This window comes from Gavia stellata, chromosome 11 (assembly GCF_030936135.1).
Source record: "Gavia stellata isolate bGavSte3 chromosome 11, bGavSte3.hap2, whole genome shotgun sequence".
NCBI lineage: Eukaryota > Metazoa > Chordata > Aves > Gaviiformes > Gaviidae > Gavia > Gavia stellata.
Genome location: NC_082604.1, coordinates 17,218,069 through 17,238,183, shown reverse-complemented (window position 1 = coordinate 17,238,183; position 20,115 = coordinate 17,218,069). Strand labels below are relative to the sequence as shown.

The 20,115-nt window shown below is 47.7% G+C and overlaps 1 protein-coding gene across 1 annotated transcript in view; it reads left to right on the top strand.

Annotated features, from left to right (window-relative positions):
• The window catches only part of IL1RAP (interleukin 1 receptor accessory protein), a 53,820-nt gene extending 36,296 nt beyond the window's left edge, over nucleotides 1–17,524 (top strand). The window contains 6 exon segments of the mRNA XM_059822861.1: nucleotides 1,296–1,367; nucleotides 2,526–2,655; nucleotides 3,623–3,771; nucleotides 6,087–6,236; nucleotides 7,194–7,337; nucleotides 16,800–17,524. Coding sequence (XP_059678844.1) covers nucleotides 1,296–1,367; nucleotides 2,526–2,655; nucleotides 3,623–3,771; nucleotides 6,087–6,236; nucleotides 7,194–7,337; nucleotides 16,800–17,524 — 1,370 coding nt within the window.
• The last annotated feature ends 2,591 nt before the right edge of the window (nucleotides 17,525–20,115 follow it).

Here is a 20,115-nt window from a genome sequence, read left to right as displayed (position 1 = left end):
AGGGGCTGACCTGCTGGAGAGCAGCTCTGTGGAAAGGGACCTGGGAGTCCTGGGGGACAACAGGATGACCATGAGCCAGCAATGTGCCCTTGGGGCCAAGAAGGCCAATGGCATCCTGGGGTGCATCAAAGAGTGTGGCTAGCAGGTCGAGGGAGGTTATCCTCCCCCTCTACTCTGCCCTGGTGAGGCCACATCTGGAGTACTGTGTCCAGTTCTGGGCTCCCCAGTTCAAAAAGGACAGGGAGCTGCTGGAGAGGGTACAGCAAAGGGCTACAAAGATGATTAGGGGACTGGAACATCTTTCTCATGAGGAAAGGCTGAGGGACTTGGGTCTTTTTAGTCTGGAGAAGAGAAGACTGAGGGTGGATCTTATTAATGCTTATCAATACTTAAGGGGTGGGTGCCAGGAGGATGTGGCCCGTCTTTTTTCAGTGGTGCCCAGTGACAGGACGAGAGGTAATGGGCACAAACATGAGGAGGAACTTCTTTACTTTGAGAGTGGTAGAGCACTGGAACAAGCTGCCCAGAGAGGTTGTGGAGTCTCCTTCTCTGGAGATACTCAAAACTCGCCTGGACGCATTCCTGTGCAATCTGCTCTAGGTGAACCTGCTCTGGCAGGGGGGTTGGACTAGATGATCTCCAGAGGTCCTTTCCAACCCCTATCATTCTGCGATTCTGTGATTTGTGGGATTGTTCCATTATAGCCAACTTACCTCAGTCTTCTTGCAATCTCAAAGCCTTATGTGCTGAGGTTGAGACTGTTAATCGGCCAGGCAAGGCTCCAGTTACCCAGCCCAGTGCTTGGACAGGTCCGCCCCAGGCACAAGGGCTCAGCCTACCTGCCAGGGAATTATAGACAGAGCTTAAAAACCTAACGAACCGTAGAGCACATGCCGAGTCCCATGGCAACTGCTGCTTTAAGAGCTGAATTAAATACTTGCGACAGGAAATGACGTTTGTATTTTGTTTTTTAGAAGTGGCAAAAAAGGTTGTGCTTTGTGGGAGATGTTGAGTGGGAGATGAGAGGGGTACGGAGCTCTTCTGATGTGAGAGGCCCAAAACCTTGTATCTAGAATTACCTAAACTTTGGAGGAGCCTCAAAATGTGGGTCTGGCCCTGAGTTTGGGGACTAGGATTAGATTTCTCTTTTCATGGAACTCTGCAGTGCAATTATATCACTAGTTAGATTGGGGCATGTGCAGCGGGGCGTGAGGGCATCATGAGCAAGTCTGCAAGGATCCCAGGTTCTCATGAAGTCCGGGTCCCCATGGGGGGCTCTCTGTTCTCTCCTGCAGGATCTCCAAACAAGGCCTTGCCACCACAGTTCACCTCTCCGAATGAGAAAGTTGTCTACGAACTGGAAGCAGGTAAATTGCAACGCTTGCTGCCTGCTGTCACTGTCCTGGCAGCCTGCCTGCCGGGACGGGGATACCCAGCCAGGCACAGAAGCTCTCCCCTTCCACTGCGTCCCCGGTGCTTTCCCTCGCAGAGCACGCAAGCTGCCACATGTTGCCTGCCAGACGGTGTGAGGTGCCAGTTCTCGATGCCAGAATAGGAGAATGCAGCTTTAAAAGTTTATTTTTGCAAGCACAAATAAAGGTAGATATTCAGTCACAGAAACACAGGGCTGCAGCTGCAGAAGCAGATGACATGGGGACCCTCAGCTGCTTAGAGAAATTCCTGTAGGACCTTGTCTCAGCCACTGTCCCTGGCTGCGGTTTGCTCCAACCCTCCCTCATTCAGCCCCTCAGTGGCTTCAGCCTTCTGGCCACTTCTTGCTCATCTCCTGTCCCTTTTTGGCTGATTACTTCCTAATTAATGACAGCTTTCCTTTTGCGGGCCTCACAGCATTGTGTAACGGGGTACCACACCCCTTCCCCCGCCCGATCTGTTTAGACTGATGGCTCTTTGGAGCAGTTCCCTATATTGAATGGATCATGTCCCATTACATTGCTGTAATAAATGTGGTGCCAATGATGATGATTAGCAGCAGGGACTTCACTTTAAAGCACAGCTTTTTTGGCTCAGAAGGCCAGACTTCTTCCACAGTCACTCTATAAGGTAAAATCACTTACGGGCTGATCACAAAGATATTCACACTCCCAAACCTAATCTTGAGGGGAAGTTAAATGCCTGAACAAGTGTTCCCACACTAAAATACTTTTGTGGAGCTGGATCCTTCGCTTTATGGCATCTGTCCTCTGTGCAGTAGGGATGATTAACACTGCTTGCCTTTCCAAGGAAGTGGTTGGCATGGAGCATCTCCCTTTGGGTGGGTCACTTGGTGCAGTCAAGGAATTTATAACACATTTGAGAAGGCAGGATATTTTTTCCTGTTTATTTGTCTGTCATAAATCAACATGTCCGGGGTGTTAAACTGTTACCAGGTATCTGAAGGTGGATGCTGGCCTCATTCCCTCCTGAAGGGAGGCAGAACTCAGGCTGGTAGGATCACTGGAAAGCACAAAAGTCAGGATGATGCTGTTCCTGCTTTGCAATACTTCACCATGGTCCTTTCTTCCCAGGAGATGACCTTGTTCTGTCCTGTGAGGTCTTCTTCACCTTCCTGAAGGACTCCCGGACTGAGGTGTGGTGGACCATAGATGGGAAAAACACAGATGACATCATGGACCCCAAGATAAAAGTCACACAAAGGTAACATAGTCATGTGAACCTTCATTTGTATCTAACCCTCTCTTGGGTCCTGCAGAGGAGTGTGGGTACAGGCATGTGACAGTCCCACTTGCCCTTTCAAGGGAGTGTGGAGTCTCCCACTTCCCTGTTAATCAGAAATCCCTGTGTCTGCACTATGCCGTGATGAGCACCAGGAGCTCCAGGGAGGAAGCCTCCAGACCTGGACAGTGTCTTGTCTTACAGAAGGATTTGAGGGACCTTTTTTTACCAGTTCACATCATCACTTGTTGAGGTCCTGGTAGTGGTGCCAACAGCTGGTGCTATTGTGGGACTTCTAAAACAGGGGCAGACACAATTTTATTTAGGGGAATGTTCACGAATAGCATAAGTGATAAAAATGTTTCAAAAAACAGAGGCTGAAAACAAAGAAGTAGTACTATACATAGCATTGATTAGGAGGAGTAGAGATTCAGTTACATGAAGAACCCAAATGAGGTTCAGAGTCCTGTTTGCTGGGTGCTGAATTATATGTGAAAGGCAGTTGTTGCCCCAAACGGTTTACAAACCTACGCAGAAAAAGGAAAGGTAAAAGGAAATACTATTATCCCCGTTTTGCAGATAATCAATTCAGGCAGAGAGAGACAAAGTGACTCATCCAGGATGGCACAGGGAATGTGACGTGGGCTCTGAATCCTGAGTTCATGAGATCTTGTTGCTTTGTAGGCAAGAACTTCCTTTATCTCTAAAACGCAATGTGACACAGCTGCAATGAGAAAATTATGAGTGGCAAAAGAAATATTAAGGAAAATCAGATAAAGGAATAACTGCAGTTGTATTAAAATCTGAAGTCTGTATCGATTTATAAGTATCAGTTCATGTGTTTTGTTTTTTTTAAAGAAAGAGTTGGGCTATATCAGGGAAAGGAGTATTTGTTGCTAAGATCTTGCTGCAGTTTCATATATGTAGTGCTCTAGTTTTTCTCTTACAGTGAAATTACTAGAGACTTTGAAGACAAAACTGTCATAAGGACTCTAACAGTTGCAAAAGCCACACCAGAGGACTTGAAACGGAATTATACGTGCTATGCCAGAAACGCCAAAGGCGAGGACCGTAGCCAGGCCATAGTGCGCATGAAAGGTAAAATACTTGCAGAGCATGGGTGTGAAATAAGGCATGCTCAGAGAGGGCTGTCGGTCCTGCCTTGAGCCTTGCCCTGCAAAACAGTAGGGGAACAAATCAGGCCTTTTTCCCCAACACACGCTGTTCTCTATGCACTGTTGTGTTATTGCTGTCATACTGCACCACTTCTTGGAGGCAGGGAGCAAAGGATGCCTGTCACATATACCCAACCACAGTCAAGCACCTGGGGAGAGAAAGGGGTGGATAGGCCTGTTGTTCTTATCCCATCCATGTACCACAATAGAAGCAGATCTGAGGGGACAAGCTGCTTGAAATGATTTCAGGTTACTTGATTGCGTGAGGGTTTTGCATGATGCAACAGCTACCAGTTGGCATTCTCCAGAAGGCAGACTGCACTCGTTGACATTGCTCAGGGAGTGAGACAGTCTAACCACGACGCTCTGGTTTTACTCCTTGCTGTGATGATGCTCCAGCCTAGATACAGCTGTCTCTGCATGGATGGTATGGACAGATTCAGCTCTGTTCAGTGTGGTTTTTTTCCTACATTTTTCTTTGATGAAAGATTTTGTTCCTGTTTCCCAGACCCATGTCTCAGTAATAAGAACTCAGCCTTCACTACCGGTATGTGAGGTTTCCTGATTAAGGTGGATATTTCTGCCTCCTTATCAACCTCATCTAGAGCTTCAATACCTGCTTGCTGTAGGTCAGACCTCCCCTCTCCCATAAGGGATGCTGCCCTGCCTTGTGCAGCTCGTGCCAGACACCTTCTTCCCCCCACTCTGCCCTATTATCATGTGAAGGCTCACAGAGGCCTTTACTGGAAGAGCTCTTTCTCTTCCTTCTTGGTACTTGTCCTTCTTCCTTTTTAGTTCCACTCTTTTGAGACAAACCTGTTCTGGATCATTAGGAAGGAACAATAGACCAAACACACACCTGAGAAAGGCTGAAACCATCTGCCAGTGTGTTCATCCTACATACATAATTCTTCTGGGATGATAATGTTTGTACATGTAGCAGAGGTGAATCTGAAATCTTCGGATTCTTTCTCTATACAGCAGTGCCTAAAGGCTGTTTTCTAGTGGACTAATCTGTACTAGCCTCTCTCTTCCTCCCCCATCTGCTCCTGGGCAGTTGAGTGGGTTTGCAGGTGAGCAGACCTGGTTGCTCACCACCCCTCCTTTCTGCTCTGTTCCACAGAAAAATCCAAGAACCATCCCTGACTACTGCTGACAGAGCAACCTTAAGCTAAGCTCACTGCAGACCATCCCACTGCCCACAGGAACATCAAGCATGCCAGAACCTAACCCCTCAACACTTGTCTTCCAGTTTTTAGCAAGTAGCTATATATGTTGGCTCCAACTCTTTCATTACATTAGGTTATATACGTTTCCTGCTTTTTCTGGATGATTTCCCTCTCCTTCTCATGTACTTCTGCTCATCACCTAATTAAAGTTGTTAAATGCCTTCCATTTTCTTTTTTGTAATTCAGTTTCTAAAAAAACTTATTAAATCTTGGAATTTGGTGATGTTTCCACTCACTGCTGTTCTTGCAGTTTGCCAGTGTGCATGTCAGCTGCCACCTGAATCGCCATAAAAACGGAGTTTCCCAGGGATACAGTTAGAAGAGTTATTTTCTGTCCTTAATACAAAGAAGCAGCAGTGGTGTGACAGACACTGTATGAGTTGGAGGGGAGCCTGTGGTGTTCTGGCTTGATGTCCACAGGTTGTCCTATTTGTTTGCAAGCATTCCAGCTTTTCTGTAATGAACTCTGATTCTTATTTCCTGGTAGAAAACAATCAGGCCATGGCTAGTTATATCGTTGCAGTCAGTGTGGGACAAGCCACAAGAACTCTGTGTATTTGATGGGGGGGGAAAATGGTGGCAATTGCCTTTATTTTGCTGCAGGTGAGCTTTGGCTGGCTCTCCTAGAAGTAAGTGCTGTTGTGTTGCCCCAAGAGTTTGCATATGCATGAGCTGGCTTTGGACTGTGCAGGTTGTTTCCATCAATAGGTCGTTCTACTATCTGGCTGTTCCCAGGGTCTTGCTCCGAGACAGAAGTCCAGCCTGTGCTTTGACTTGCTCTGCCAGCCCAGCCAGACCCAGTAACCCAGAATGGGTACTCCAGGGTGGCCAACCATCACGTGTCCTGCCAGAAAAGCCTTGTCTTGGCTGCCTTCCTCTGAAGGGACAGCTTGGCTCTTGGCTGTTCCTCTGTGCTGTTCGGCTGCATGCGACACACAAACTTGTTCCTGCGTAGCTGAAGGCCCAACCTGTTCTGTAAACCAGACCCCTTCTTTCTTTTCAAACCCAGTTGCAGCACCGAAGTACACCGTGGAGCTGGCCTGTGGACTGGGGGCAACCATCCTGCTCGTTGTGGTGCTGATAGTCGTCTATCACGTTTATTGGCTTGAAATGGTCCTCTTCTATCGGGCTCATTTTGGAACAGATGAAACCATTCTAGGTAAGGAGTTAAAGGACTTACATTTATTTTATCCTGCCACAGGCCAGACCCTTCATTTTCATATAGGAATTTTCATATAAGCTATTTTTAACCCTCTTCACAGCATAATGACATTTTGACCTTCCATTTCTATACCTGCATTTAGTTGTGTGGGTCATTTTAGAGCATGAGGAGTCAGACTTGGGTCAGGGGAAAGAAGAGAGAAGGCCTCTGTATTCTCTGCAGAGGTGAAGCGTGGACATGTCAGGCTCCCTGGGGCACTGCCCTGCTGATGGCTAGCTGTGTTTCATCTGATCTAGATGGTCAAGATAAGTCACCAAGTTTCACTAAGTCCCTGGTTTCTCTGGTGACTGTGTAAGGATTCACAAATCCAGGGTGATTTAGTCTAAAATGTGGGAAGGCATCCAAAAGGATGGATCTGGAAATCACCCTTCTGTCCTCAGTTCTTCCACAGCTTCCCAGTGCTACTGGGAGTTCATCTCTTGGGACTCTGAGCTGAGATTTCTTCCTCTGTAGGATGAGGAGGGTGTTCGAGCCCTCGCAGCTTGTGGTGTGAACCTGCCAAGGGGGTGCGGCAGCTCTCGGAGGGTGTAGGCAGGGTGCAAGTCTCTGTCTGGTGGGACTGCTCATGTGGATAGACAGCAATGAGAGGACGCGATGTCAGAGATATCAAAAGACAAAAGGACCCCGGACAGAATGGGTTGGTCGTCTTGCTGCGGTCTTGTGCCTTTGGCAACCCAGCAGTGTCTGGGTACCTGCGCATTCAGGCTGGGTAGTCAAAGAGGCAGCGCTGCTGTCTTGTAACTATGGAAATCGATGTGTCTTAACCTGCGGTGCCCGGGCTCAGAGCGAGCCTTCATACCTGCCTTCCCTGTGAAGCAAGTCAAAGGCTCAGCATGTGCATTATCACAAGTGTCTCTTCTGCCATTTGTGTTTTTCTGTGCTCCCAACACTCAGACGGGAAGGAGTATGATGTGTACGTGTCCTACGCACGCAACGCGGAGGAGGAGGAATTTGTGCTGCTGACACTGCGGGGAGTCTTGGAGAACGAGTTTGGGTACAAGCTGTGTATCTTCGACAGAGACAGCCTCCCTGGGGGAAGTGAGTGTTTCACAAGGGGCTGTGCTCCATGCACATCCTCTCTTTATTGTTCTTTGAGGTACTGATAATTGATAGGAACGGGCCTATCCAGATTAACTTTATCTTTTGGTTTTTTCCCCACCTTCATTAATGATCTCTTGTTGGTATCTTCTAATGTTTTTGCTTCATGTGACAATGTTGTAGATGCTCCAGGCCACTGAAAAGGCTGCAGTGGGCAAGTGGTGATTGTTGGTCGCTTCAGTTGCTCTCCCGAGGAGTGATGTGCAGGAATGATTGATCTATCAACATGAGGGAAACAGACCACTGACCTTCATGCAAACCCTCTGAGCTGCCTTAAAAAAAGGGGCTGAAATCAAGGCTAGAAAGAAAAGAGGCAGGGGATTGTGGTACTGGACCAGACTGGTAGCTGAGAGGGTAATGGCGAGTGCCTGTGAAAACCAGGAGTGTCTGCTTCAGGGAGGTGTCGAGAGCCCTGTGCCAACATCAGTGAGAAGATAACATGCCCTCCCAGAAGGCCTCCCACTCACACTCATTAATTAGAGAGTCTGTGTCTAACATGGCATACAATTAAGTTCCTGTGATTAAGAGTACTTTGTTGCAGGTAGTGAGACTCTTCACTAGATTTTTTTCACTGTTTCAAGCTAAATCATACAAGGTTCTGGACACAGCGTCTGCTGCAGGGATGCAGGGAATCACCAAGAATGGAAGTTTGTGAAACTCTCCAGACATGCATACAGTCACACAGGTGCCACAGCAAGGGCACAAATCTAGCCAACACTCTCAATTTCCAGTGTCCTGGAGGCTGAGTGGCTGTATGATCCTTGATGCCTACTCAAAGTTCGAAGACTGAACTCTTGCCAGTGCAGACTGCCCCACTTTTAATTCACAGGCTTTGGGTCAGGACCCCACGGATGACAGAACCTGTGCTGATGAAGTCCATTGGGGTCCCTTTTGGATAGGACAGGAGGGACTGCTGGAGTCCCAGCGCAGCTGCGTGACAGAGGGAGCAGAATCAGTCTGGGATCTTTTATCTCCTAGATTGTTGCCAGGACACAGCCCCTCTAAGTTTGAGGGCAAATAAATACGTGTGCCTCGGGACAGGGAGGCAGCTGCAATCCTGATGCTGTTCCTTCTTGAGAGAGCCTGGATGACATGGTAGGGCACCCTCCAGGCTCTATTTGCTTGATGCCAGCGCCAGGCTCAGAGCAGGTTTGCTCTGCGCTGTTGTCACCAGTTGTTCCTCAAGACGTACATCTCCCTCCCATTCCCTCTGCTGCTTCTTGACATCCTTCCCCTTTCCCTTTGGAGGGTCTCATTTTCCTCCCAGCGCAGCTCTCCTGGACTCCCTGCCCCTCATACTCACACGCGGAGCACTCCCATCCCTGCTTATCGTGGCAGTCACTGCCAGCCTCAATCCAGCACCAGTGCGCCAGAGCGCTGCTGGCGTGGCTCGTCATTGCACTGCCGTTTGCAATGCTGCTGGGGCTTCCCCATTGCTTCTCAGCTGGGATTTGACTAATCTTCTCCTTGGGGAAGCGCGGCAGGCCAGGAAATAGCTTTTGGCAGCTGGTGTCATGCCTCGAGAGTGTGCATCTGTGTCATGGGTAGAGAGTTACGTTGTCCTTGATGAAGAAACAGTGGGAGATGGATTATCCTGCGAGTTTGCTGACAGGAAATAATCAAACGTGCTTGACAGCTAAATGAAGCTGCCTATCAGCATTATTTTATTCTCCATTGGTATTTTCTGACCAGTCAAGAGTGTTCCCTTGTCAATGAAGTGTGGGAGATCCTGCAGCAGACTGCAAGCACCAGGATTCACACTTAGAAGGAATTTTCACATTAATTACAGAAAGGTGCCTAAGGACAGTCTACCTGCTGATGTTAGAAAATCAAAGAGGATCTGTGGTTACCGTGACATGTCTCCAGCTCGAAGGGTGTCACTTTTGGGACACTTCATTAAAAGTCCTCAGAGCAGTTTACTTGTCACTTCCAGAAATGCTCAAATCTGCTTTCATTGATGACAGCAACAGGAACAGCTGGATGAGTAACAGGAGTTAGGGTGGTAGTATTTCAAAAGCAAATTAACCCATGAGGACACTTGGGGAGGGTGTAGATACTTACTGTGTGTGTTTGTTGTGGGGAAATCAAGGCAAGAGGAGTGAAGGGATTACCCAGAGTCATTCCGGACATCTTCCAGAGGAGGATGTAAGTGTAGGCATTCGGGCTTCCCGATGCCTCTTCAGGCTGAGTCTTTTCCTTGAGGTCATGTGTTGTCCAGCTGGCAATTTTCCTGCTTTGCTACGGAGAGCCTCTTTTTCCACTGTCACTAGAAGGAAGCTAAATCTGAGCCTACCAGAGCAGCCCTCTTGGCCACATGGCATCCTCATAGGATTGGGTGGTGTCACTGCCACGTAGTACGGTACCTTTTAGATGTAGCTACCTCAGGCATCTCCGTGTACCATGGGGAGGAGGAAATGCATCTGTAGGCAGCCTGGGGCTGGGAGTAGAAGATGTCACTGTATGGGGCAGTGGGTGCCAGCCATGGTGTAGGAGGCCCTACCTGGAATTGCTTGCAGGGTTGGAAAGCACCAGTATAGTCTCTAGGGAGGGCCTCCAAGGGATTTTATTGTCCCCTTCAAGAGACACCTGGTGTCACACTAGCAGCTCAGCATCATGTTCTTGGCCATCACTAACTACCTCAATGTTTCTTTCTCCCAGTTGTCACAGATGAAACCCTGAGCTTCATCCAGAAAAGCCGACGTCTGCTTGTTGTCCTGAGCCCCAACTACGTCTTGCAGGGGACACAGGCCCTGCTGGAGCTCAAGGCTGGTCTAGAGAATATGGCCTCCAAGGGCAACATCAAAGTCATTCTAGTGCAGTACAAAGCCATCAAGAAGAGCAAAGTGAAGGAGCTGAAGCAGGCCAAGGCGGCCTTGACTGTTATTAAATGGAAAGGCGAGAAATCCAAGTTCCCAAAGGGCAGGTTCTGGAAGCAGCTGCAGGTGGAAATGCCAGTGAAAAAAATTAGCCGGAGTTTGAGCCTTGATGGGCTCATACGTATCCCTGAAAAATGTTTGACACCATCAGAAAACAAAACAAAACAAACCCCAGAAATCCACAAGTTAGGCCAGGGAGTGGGAAGGAACTCAGGGTTTTTCCCATGAAGGACTGTCCCAAGCATTTCAGAGGACAGTCATGCCTCCCTGCAGCTTTTCTACTGCCCTGGCAGTGGAGAGACCGAAGATGCATACACCTCCTCTCTGCAAATGCACGTCTTTGTCATCAACCACACAAGCCCTGGGCTCAAGGTCTAAATTTGGGCTATCCAGGTGGGATGCAGCCAGCACTTTATGATAGGATGGTATTTGTATAGGCCAGTACTCCTAAATCCAGTTCCTATGGGGCCTTCGTTAGCATCCAGGACAGAGCTCCTTTCCTCTCTTAAGCGGCTTCACTCCTTCCTGGTCGTTGGTCCTTGTTGCGGAGGCTGGGGGACAGCTTGAAAGGTGGCTCCAATATAGAGCCTTTCATACATGTCCCAGCTATATAGTCATGATCACTGTGCGATCACAGCTTTCTGCTTCAGTGGGGAGAGCGTAGACTCTTGAGGGTCCTCATCTTTGCTCCCCACATTTCTGTAGGAGGAGGTGCATTTGGATAGTTTGGCAATGTGAAATGGCTGTTACAAAAGCATTTAAAAAAAAAAAAACAAACGCTTTGCCAGGTGATATTTGTATTTTAGCATTTCTACTAATAAGTGGTCATTCCCTGGGACTCTGCAGTCTCCCGTGTACCCCAGATCCTTCAGGGCTGTAACGGTCGTAATCCAGGGGAAATCTCTCAGTAGTACAGGCCATGGAGCATGTCTGAGAGATGCTTCTTTGTAGAGTAAACTCAGGGACTTCACAAGCACTGCAAGGAACCCCCGTTTACTACTGAACCCGCCTACTGTCTCTGTGCTTCTGGCTGGGGGAAAGCAACACGCAAGGTGCTACCGAGGCCTCTGGGACGACACTGGATAAATGTCCAATTCCCCAGGAGACCCTACAAACTTATTTGAACTTACTAAAAACTACTAGCTCTGTCCAGCTGTGTAAGACTATGAGGAAGGGCTGAGAGACTTGGGGGTGTTCAGCCTGGAGAAGAGAAGGCTCTGGGGAGACCTTATTGTGGCCTTTTAATACTTAAAGGGGGCTTATAAGAAAGATGGGGACAAACTTTTTAGTAGGGTCTGTTGCAATAGGACAAGAGGTAATGGTTTTAAACTAGACCAGGGTAGATTCAGACTAGATTTAAGGAAGAAATTTTTTACAATGAGTGTGGTGAAACACTGGAACAGGTTGCCCAGAGAGGTGGTAGATGCCCCATCCCTGGAAATATTCAAGGTCAGGTTGGATGGGGCTCTGAGCAACCTGATCTAGTTGAAGATGCCCCTGCTCATTGCAGGGGTGTTGGACTAGATGACCTTTAAAGGTCCCTTCCAACTCAAACTATTCTATGAAGACTCAAGTGTTCTCTGCCTGGGTATGAACAACATCACCATTCATAATTCAGGGCTCAGGTTTAAACTAGCCTTGGCTTTACAAAGCAAGTCTCCACCCATCTTGTTTCCAGCTCCGAGCTGGCAGAACAGAGGATGTATCTCAGCTTCTGCAACTTTTGCACAAAATGGAAATACAAAAATCCAGTCCTTGCTTCAGTGGGAGGCAGCAGGCATAGGAGAGGACCTGGTAAGTTAACCCCCGGCAGATGGGCTTTTCAGACTGAGGAGAAGAGTGTTCCTTCCCTTGTAGGACAGACAAAAGCACAGCGGGACCCTGGCATTGACTGGTGCTGTTGTTCACAATGTTTTCACATAAAACTACAAGCTCTGGGGGTGTCTCCATACTCCTGTAGCTCCCAATGCAAGGGCCTGCCCACTTAATTGTGGAATTCAGTATTAGGCACACTAAGTGCACACTTATTTTTTGTTGATAATGGTTGCTCCTGAGTCACCTCTGACTCATGCTTTTGCTCTGTTGGTGTCCAGTGGGAGAAGCATAACCATTCATAATGGCATTAAAAAAGCACTGCAACTTGGAGTCTATGCACTATTCACCCAGCGGAGCAGGGAGGTTTGAGGGCATCCCAGTAAACAGCCCAGCCTTAAAGGTGTGGGGCTGAATCCTGGCATCAGCAAAGGCCCTTGCTCTTAGCATCTTATGATTAATAATGTTATTCCAGGGCGGTGGGGAGCCACAGCCACCCATGCCGTTGGGCAGGTACTGTACAAACATGGAACAAATAGAGCTTCTTTCTCACCTTCCTCTTCATCCTCCCCCCAAGTAAGATTTGCTTTAAGCAGGTGAAATTGCAGTCAGCTTCACTGAAGGCAGTGGAGCTCCTCATCGGCTCAGAGGTGCTTAAAAGCTTTGCTGTTATGAGCTTTTCTACTGTGGCTGTCTGTGGAGGGGCAGAGCTGCTTTCCACATTCCAGGAAGTTTCATTTGTATGAGATAGCACCCAAAACCATGCTCAGCTTTGTGAAGCCATTGCAACCACGTCATTTTGCCCAGCTTCACCTTTTTGTTTGTTTTCAGTGATCTGTTTTCAGTGTTTCTGTGATTGGCGGCCAGATCTGCAGGCAGAGGGAAGGCCCTGAGGCCAGAGCAGAATTGTATTAGATTCCAATTTAATTTTTAAAAAATTAACTCAAAAATACGCATAAATTCAATTAACATCCCAGACCTCACCACATCACGTGTCACTTTTGGCTGTGGTACCAAGAGAACTTCTGCTGATTTAGTTAGTCTATTATTTTAGGAAGTTAAATTCACCTCTTTTATTTTGCTGATTTTATGCCAAGAGTTTTCCAAATAAACAACGGACCAGGACTTTCTCTGGCATACATTGCAGTGGCCCTTGGTTTACTCAGGATTACTGAGAGCCATCAGCAGAGCACCCACAAGGCAAAAGGTGCGATGGTCTGAAGGGGGCCTGAGAGGTCCAGAGGGAGCAGTGGAAGGAAGAGCACTGGAGCAGGCTCCGCTCCCCCGGGAGCTGTATCACTGGCTTTGATGGGAGCTGTCAGGGCAGGGGTAAAGCCCAGTCCCAGCTGTAATGCAGATCTACAAAGCACCTCAAATACGCCTTCCATTTCATCCTATGCCACAAGTGGTTTCCATTATGGGATTCTGTCACAGCATCTGTCTAGTTCAGTTGATTCATTTGAGTTTCTGTGCTCTAACCTAACATTTATCAATATGCAGCTCATACAAAGTTCCTCATTGTTATTTCATGGGGAAACAGCGTGGCACAAATTGGAAAAAATATCTTCCCCCTTGTGTCATTTGATGTTGTACAGCTGTTTCAGAGGTTTCCCTTCTCTTTTCTGTATGTTTTTGCCTTTGTGTTATTTGGTCTGTGAAGTGTCAGTATTATTTTATTTTGCTTTTCAATAAAACATTTTCACTTTTGCATTTCAGTTCTTGTGCATTTCTCCTATCATTTTCCTCCCCATTACGTCTGCTAAAGGCCATTAAAGAAAGATGACTGTGTGTAGTCCAAGCGTCAAGATCATTTGGGGACATCTCCTTAGAGGGGGGCATTTTCCTGGCTGTTTCATGGTGTACCTGCAGAGGTCCTGAGGCACCACCACTACTACCAGGGCTGTGCAAGCAGAAGCACAGTGACGCAGCATTCAAATGTCACCCAGCAGTGGAAGTGCACACAGAGGAAGTCTCTGACCCAAAGACTGCTCACTCAGCAATCACAAGATAGAAGGGTGGGAAGGGAACACCATCCCTTTGTTTGAGAGACCAAGCCAGAGTCTTGAATAGAAATCTTGGAAATCTGCCCTAACCACAGAAGTCAAACTCACTCTTAGTCTGCTTTGCCCATCACCTCCCAGGTAGTTGCCTAGAAAATGTTCATTCAGCTTCGTATTTTCTCATCCAAGCCACTTTCTTGGCTTTTTCCCTTGTTTGCATGCTAGCAGGTGAGTTGAGAGAGAGCCTAGCACTTCCAGACCACTAGCAAAATGAATACTTGTGACAATCTATGGATTTGGGGTCTATGGGGTATGGGTGTGGCATCTATGAACCCCCAGCTTTTATTGGGCTGGGACAAATGTGTGGCTCTTACATTCCTCTGTTACATCTCTGGGGTGCTTTAGGGGAGACATAAGTAACAAACAAAAATATGCAGTGACCTTTGTAACCGTGTAGTAAAGATGGAAGTTTTTTAGTATAAAGCGGATATCCAAGAGTATCAAATTTTCAGCTCTGTTGGTATCCAAACCCCTGTAGCATTATTGCTGCCTGGCCCATCCTGTGCTGTTGGTGTCACTGGGAGGTACCATCCTGCCTGCACACTGTGAAGTGGCCACTCAGGATTTTTCATGAGCTGTGATTACATGGTAAACTGAACATCCCAAGGTACCCTAGTCAGTCAAGGCTAAAAGCATTGCATTCTCAGAAATCAAGTCTATCTTTGGCAACTTGAGCATTTTCCCTTCCAAAAAAATTTGAGTCTCAAAAAGTGTTGCAAATTCAAAATTGATAAAAGAAAACCATCACTGTCAGCTCAATCAAAACATTTCATTTCAGCGGCATAGGAATCATTCACATTAATTGAACCCGTGCTTTTTGAGCAGACAGGTAGAATAGGTGACCTCCCAGGGGCTGCTCCTGCCTACGTTTCGCTGTGATTCTGTGATTCCAGTTGCAAAAAGAAAGACCTTTCAAACCAGCAAAGGAGCTTTTTCTTTCACAAAATGTTGAAGCTTGGCTGATTTCAAAATAGATCTCAATCAGTTATAGAAAGGTTTGAATGAGTTCTGGACTCAGTAAATTGGGAGATTGCTGCCAATTCTTTGTGTGTTTGAAATAGGGTTGCAAGAATGTTTCATGGCGTTAACTAACAATTCTGGCAGAACTGACTTCATCACCTACTTTTGATTTCAATGAATCAGTGTTTTCCTGTGTGTGTCGGGGGGGGGGGGGGGGGGATTCCTTGTATACAAGCTTGTATACAAGCAAAAAATACTCCAAATAGTTTGATTTAAATTCCAGTATTATATTAAAGAACCAAACAGTGCCTTACTTTCTCCATTAGGAATATTGTTGAATATTGTTCAGTCATTTTTCCTATCCCAAGTTCTTGATCCCCAAATAATCTTGTGACAAGGAGTTTTACAGTTAGTAATATATCTGAAAAAACAAAGAAGTATTGCTCTGTACAGTAATAAAATAAGATGCATTCAGGTGCAACATGGTGCACCTTCTACTGAGAGATAAGGAAAGAGACAGCCAAGTGCTGGAAGAATAAGAGGCATTGCCATTGCAGGGAAGGAGCGGTGTTTTTATTTTACATAAAAGACCAATGTTTTACTGACAGGGAGGGAGGGGAGTCTCCAGACTGAGGAATCAAAGCTTTAGCAGTGCGAAAGACGATGGAAGCAGCAGGTAGCTCTTCTTCCCAGAACAGCTCTTCGCAAGATGTTACTACAAGGTTTTTCTCACTTAGTGTGCAAGAGCTCTTACTCCAGTGCTCCCTGTCCTGCTTGAACACCACCTTGTCCTCATCCCCACCCCCCCAACTCAGACACCAGCACTAAATAAGTTGGTGGGGGTTTTTTTAAACTTTTTATAGTTCTGTTAATCAGCTTGGGTTAATTTGCTAAGTGCCACAGCCCTATTAATTTCCGTGCTTTCCACTGCTCACCCATTAGCCATGACACCTTCAATATGCTTACTGTATCCCAAGCCATAGATAGAACTCCAAGGACATCCTTCAGGTTTGCTGCTTTTCAACGTTCATAATAAAAGAGATGCTGCCCTTGCCTGGCACCATTCCAGCTAAGTATCTTGCTGAGCTTTACAAACTGCAATTAATCCCAAGAAATGCTTTGAAGGACAATATTTTCGTCCCCCATCACAGCTAGGGGAACTGGTGGAGAGGTTTAAGGCTGACATTTTTGCTTTCTAAGTTTGGAGGCTTCCATTTCTAGATGGAAGAGCACGAGAGGGAGGGAGTTGGGTCTTCGCCTCGGCAGTGTGAGCTGTGGCACGATTACATGATTGCTTCGCTGTGTTTCCCGCATGCAAAGGGCTGCCAGAGCTGTGGGCAGGTGGTTCCCGGACAAGACCTGCCCTTTTTCAAATGCCTGCACTTCCCTGGGCAGGAGTGATGCCGTGCAGGGCAGAAGTCAGAGTACGGTCCTGGCTTATCCTGCCGTCCTGACTTCTCGTTTACCACTTCAGCCTTCTCAAAAACCCACTGCAAAGCAAAAATGCTGCTATTGCTGCTGCAGTACCTGCCAGCAGGAGCGTGGGCAAGTTCAAAGTCACTGGGTTTGTGCCAGGTTTCCCTCTGTGGGGAGGGGAATCTGTGCAGGTATGCCACCAAACAGCTTCCTTCGGCTTTTCTCTCCCTGCTCCCTCCCCCTTGTGCACCCCAACTCCTCTACCCTTGCGCTCTTAGATACAACTGAAGCCGTGTTCGACTTCATCCAGAGGAGCCGCAGGATGATCGTGGTTCTGAGTCCCGATTACTTGACGGAGAAGAGCATCAGCCTGCTGGAGTTCAAGCTGGGCATCATGTGCCAGAACACCATCGCCACCAAGCTCATCGTGGTGGAGTACAGACCGCTGCAGTGCACCCACCCCAGCATCCTCCAGCTGAAGGAGTCTGTCTCCTTCGTCACCTGGAAGGGGGAGAAGTCCAAGCGCTCTGGCTCCCAGTTCTGGAAGGCACTGCGGCTCGCCCTGCCACTGCGCAGTCTGAGCGCTGGCACCGGCTGGAATGAGAGCTGCTCCTCCCAGTCGGACATCAGCCTGGATCCGGTCCAGAGGAGAAGGAGCCGCTTGAAAGGGCAGCCTGACCCACAGGGTGCCATGGCAGGGACTCTCACTCCTGGAGGGACAGCCCCGGCCCCCGTGTCAAAGGCCAAACACCGAGCCAAGCACTTCTTGACGTGCCGGTGTTGTGGGACCTATTGCAATGGCAGCAGCAGACTCAAGCGCAAGCATCGGGCTGTGGCTGAGCCCAAGTGGGACACTCATCTCTGCAAGCCAGGCTCAGGCAGGTCCACGGTGCAGGGGGTTCAGGGCAGAAGTCGACCAGAGCCCCCGCCAACGCAGGCTCCCGCTCTCGCCCTCTGCCATTACAGTGACCTGTCAAACAACAATGACTTCTATGTACTCTAGCCAAGAGGCTGACAGCACCGCAGGTGCTGGGCTGGCATAAGAAACTCACTGAAGCCCCAGCTAAGATATTTTTACATCACAGGCTGATGCGGTGTTGTTCACCGTCGTTCCCATACCAGCACGGAGGACTGCAACAATATCACCGGTGCTGGTGATCTGAGGCAGGGACTGCAGCCACACACAGAGCAGTGGCTGAGGGCTGCCTGCCCAGGTCCTTCTCCTTAATTTAAATTGCAAAGTGGAGCTGAAAATGTGTTTCTCTGGTGTTGCTTTTCCCCAGCTTTGGTCGTGTTTGCCACAGGGCTGCTGCTGGGCTTGGGTGTGGGAGGGCAGGTCCCCAGGTCGGGAGGGAGGGAGGCGTGGGGCAGAAGCCGTGCTCCTGGTGGTAAACCCTGGAGAAGGGGGAGCAAGGCTGCATTTTGCAAAGGATAAAACTTTGCTAATGAGGGCAACGGGACCCCCCCCCACCAGTGCATGAGTGTGCCATGCAGTACAGTGCATTATCCACTGTGGTTTAAAAGAACTTGGTCAAAAGTTTTAAGACAAGTCCCTTCTCTCTAAATAAAACTGATTTCTTTATCCTGCTGTTGTTATAAGTGCTGTGGGAACCGGTAAATGCCAGAGCCTTGTTCACCAGGCGGTGCCTGGGGAGGTGGTTTACCCAAGCTGACTGAGGTCCCCTCCTGTTCCCAGTGCTTCCACTGTGCTCCTGGGCTCCGTCCCTCTCCCGGCTTCCCATATGATGAATTTGTTCTGTCAGTTGTGCAGCCTTTCACGCAGCAAGAAAAAAAAACATTACAAATCTAGGGAAATATGATTTAAAAAATTCTCAGAGTAGTCCATGAGCTCAGGGATAGGAGCAAGACCTAAAACACTCACAGAAAACCTCAGGCGCTGAAGCTGAGGGGTCAAAATTCAACCACACTTCATTAAATAACCGAAAGAGCCTTTGAACAGTCTCCCTGGGGCTGCAGTTTCATCAGCCTGTTGAGCTGGCTGTCGGCAGCGTTTCCCACTCTTCATCTGCAATGAAAACTTCCTTTGCCTAATTCTGCTTCGTATAACAACTTCTTTCCCCGCCGAAGAAAGGTGCTAACCCTGGGAATCAGCTGCGCACCTTCAGCTGATGCTCAGAAATGCCAGACTGGGTAATACACTGCATTTGTTTTCTTTCCCTGAGACAAAAAAAAGGTCTCCTTCACCACTCTGGTCAGTCTGGTTGCTGCCTTTCAGGTTGGCAAGTAATTATTTTTCTTCTGCCTTGGAAATATGAACTGAGCTTTCGGGGTACAGGGTCTGTTGCCCCCAGGACAGACCCTTATCTGATGTCCTCACATGCAACCTCAGGGAAATTGCTGGAGCTGTGAGGAAGGAAGGGCCCACATCTCGCCCATTTTAACAGCACTGAAGCCTGGTTATAATTCACGCATCGCTTTCCTTCCCTCAGCAGCCCCTCTTCCCCAGTATTGTCCCCACTTCTTCCATTCTTTCTTTCTGAGATCAAGCACAGGTGATGGCTCTCCCATCACAAGCCTCTGTGAGCTGAATCCTAACAGACCTGCTGCAACAGACCAAGAGAATAGAAACCAAAAAGCTTGGTGCTCAGTCAATCTAAATAAAATAAGGGCAAAATCCCCTACCAGCTCACAGGAAATAGAAATTTAGACTCTGGAGAACTCTCCAGGCATGTTTTTCTCTGTAATTTCAAGCAGACACATTTTAAATGGCTCAGAAAAGTGTTGTCCATACGTGGTCATTCTCAGTACTCAAACAGAACTGAGAATCAGGAGTGTGGTATTTAGAAAGTGAGCTGATAAATTGCAGAATGCTTTGTGAGAAGTGATCAAAATACCATTAAGTGGTTAAATGGTTCCAGTTGCTTACAAATAGATGTGGGAGGGTACCCTCAATGAGTCTGGTAGAGCTGAAAACATAAGCTACGAAATACAAATAATTTGCAATCAATCAACCTCCAGAGCCAGCATATTTGTTACTTGTTGGCATTTAAACAGCTTTTATTTACAAACTTTGCCCTTATTTGACTGTGGTGTTGTCTCGGTTGACAACAGCAATCCAAAGATGCAGGAAGCAACAGCTGGAGCTTGTAACAGATGTACAGAATGGCCAAATCCAGCCTTTTTGGGCAAACTGTCATCTCTTCATGAAAGAACAAATGCAAACTGGAAAGGACCATTGCTTCTTCTGTTGCTTCAACAGAGCTAGTGCAATTTTACTACCCCTTTTACTACCCACCAAACTGACCCAGCGTTTTGGTTGCCCTTGTAACAAATACTGAGACACAGCAGATTTCAGCGTGTGCAGATCCTTGCCCCCTGAGGCCAAGCTCCCAGAGCCCAAAGGCACGTTGTACTGGATGGGTTGTCTCAGCAAGAACACAGGGACTAAACCCTAGAACCGATTTCAGTTGTATTTGTCTCTCATCCTAAGCATGTTGGTTAGAAATACCCCCAAGTACCAACACGAGGTCCCACTTTAGGTCCAGAACAGACTCTTTGCATAGGGTTTGATTTCTGCTCTCTGAAAGTCAATTAAAACACTGACTGGTGCAGATGGACTGTAATCATTCCTCT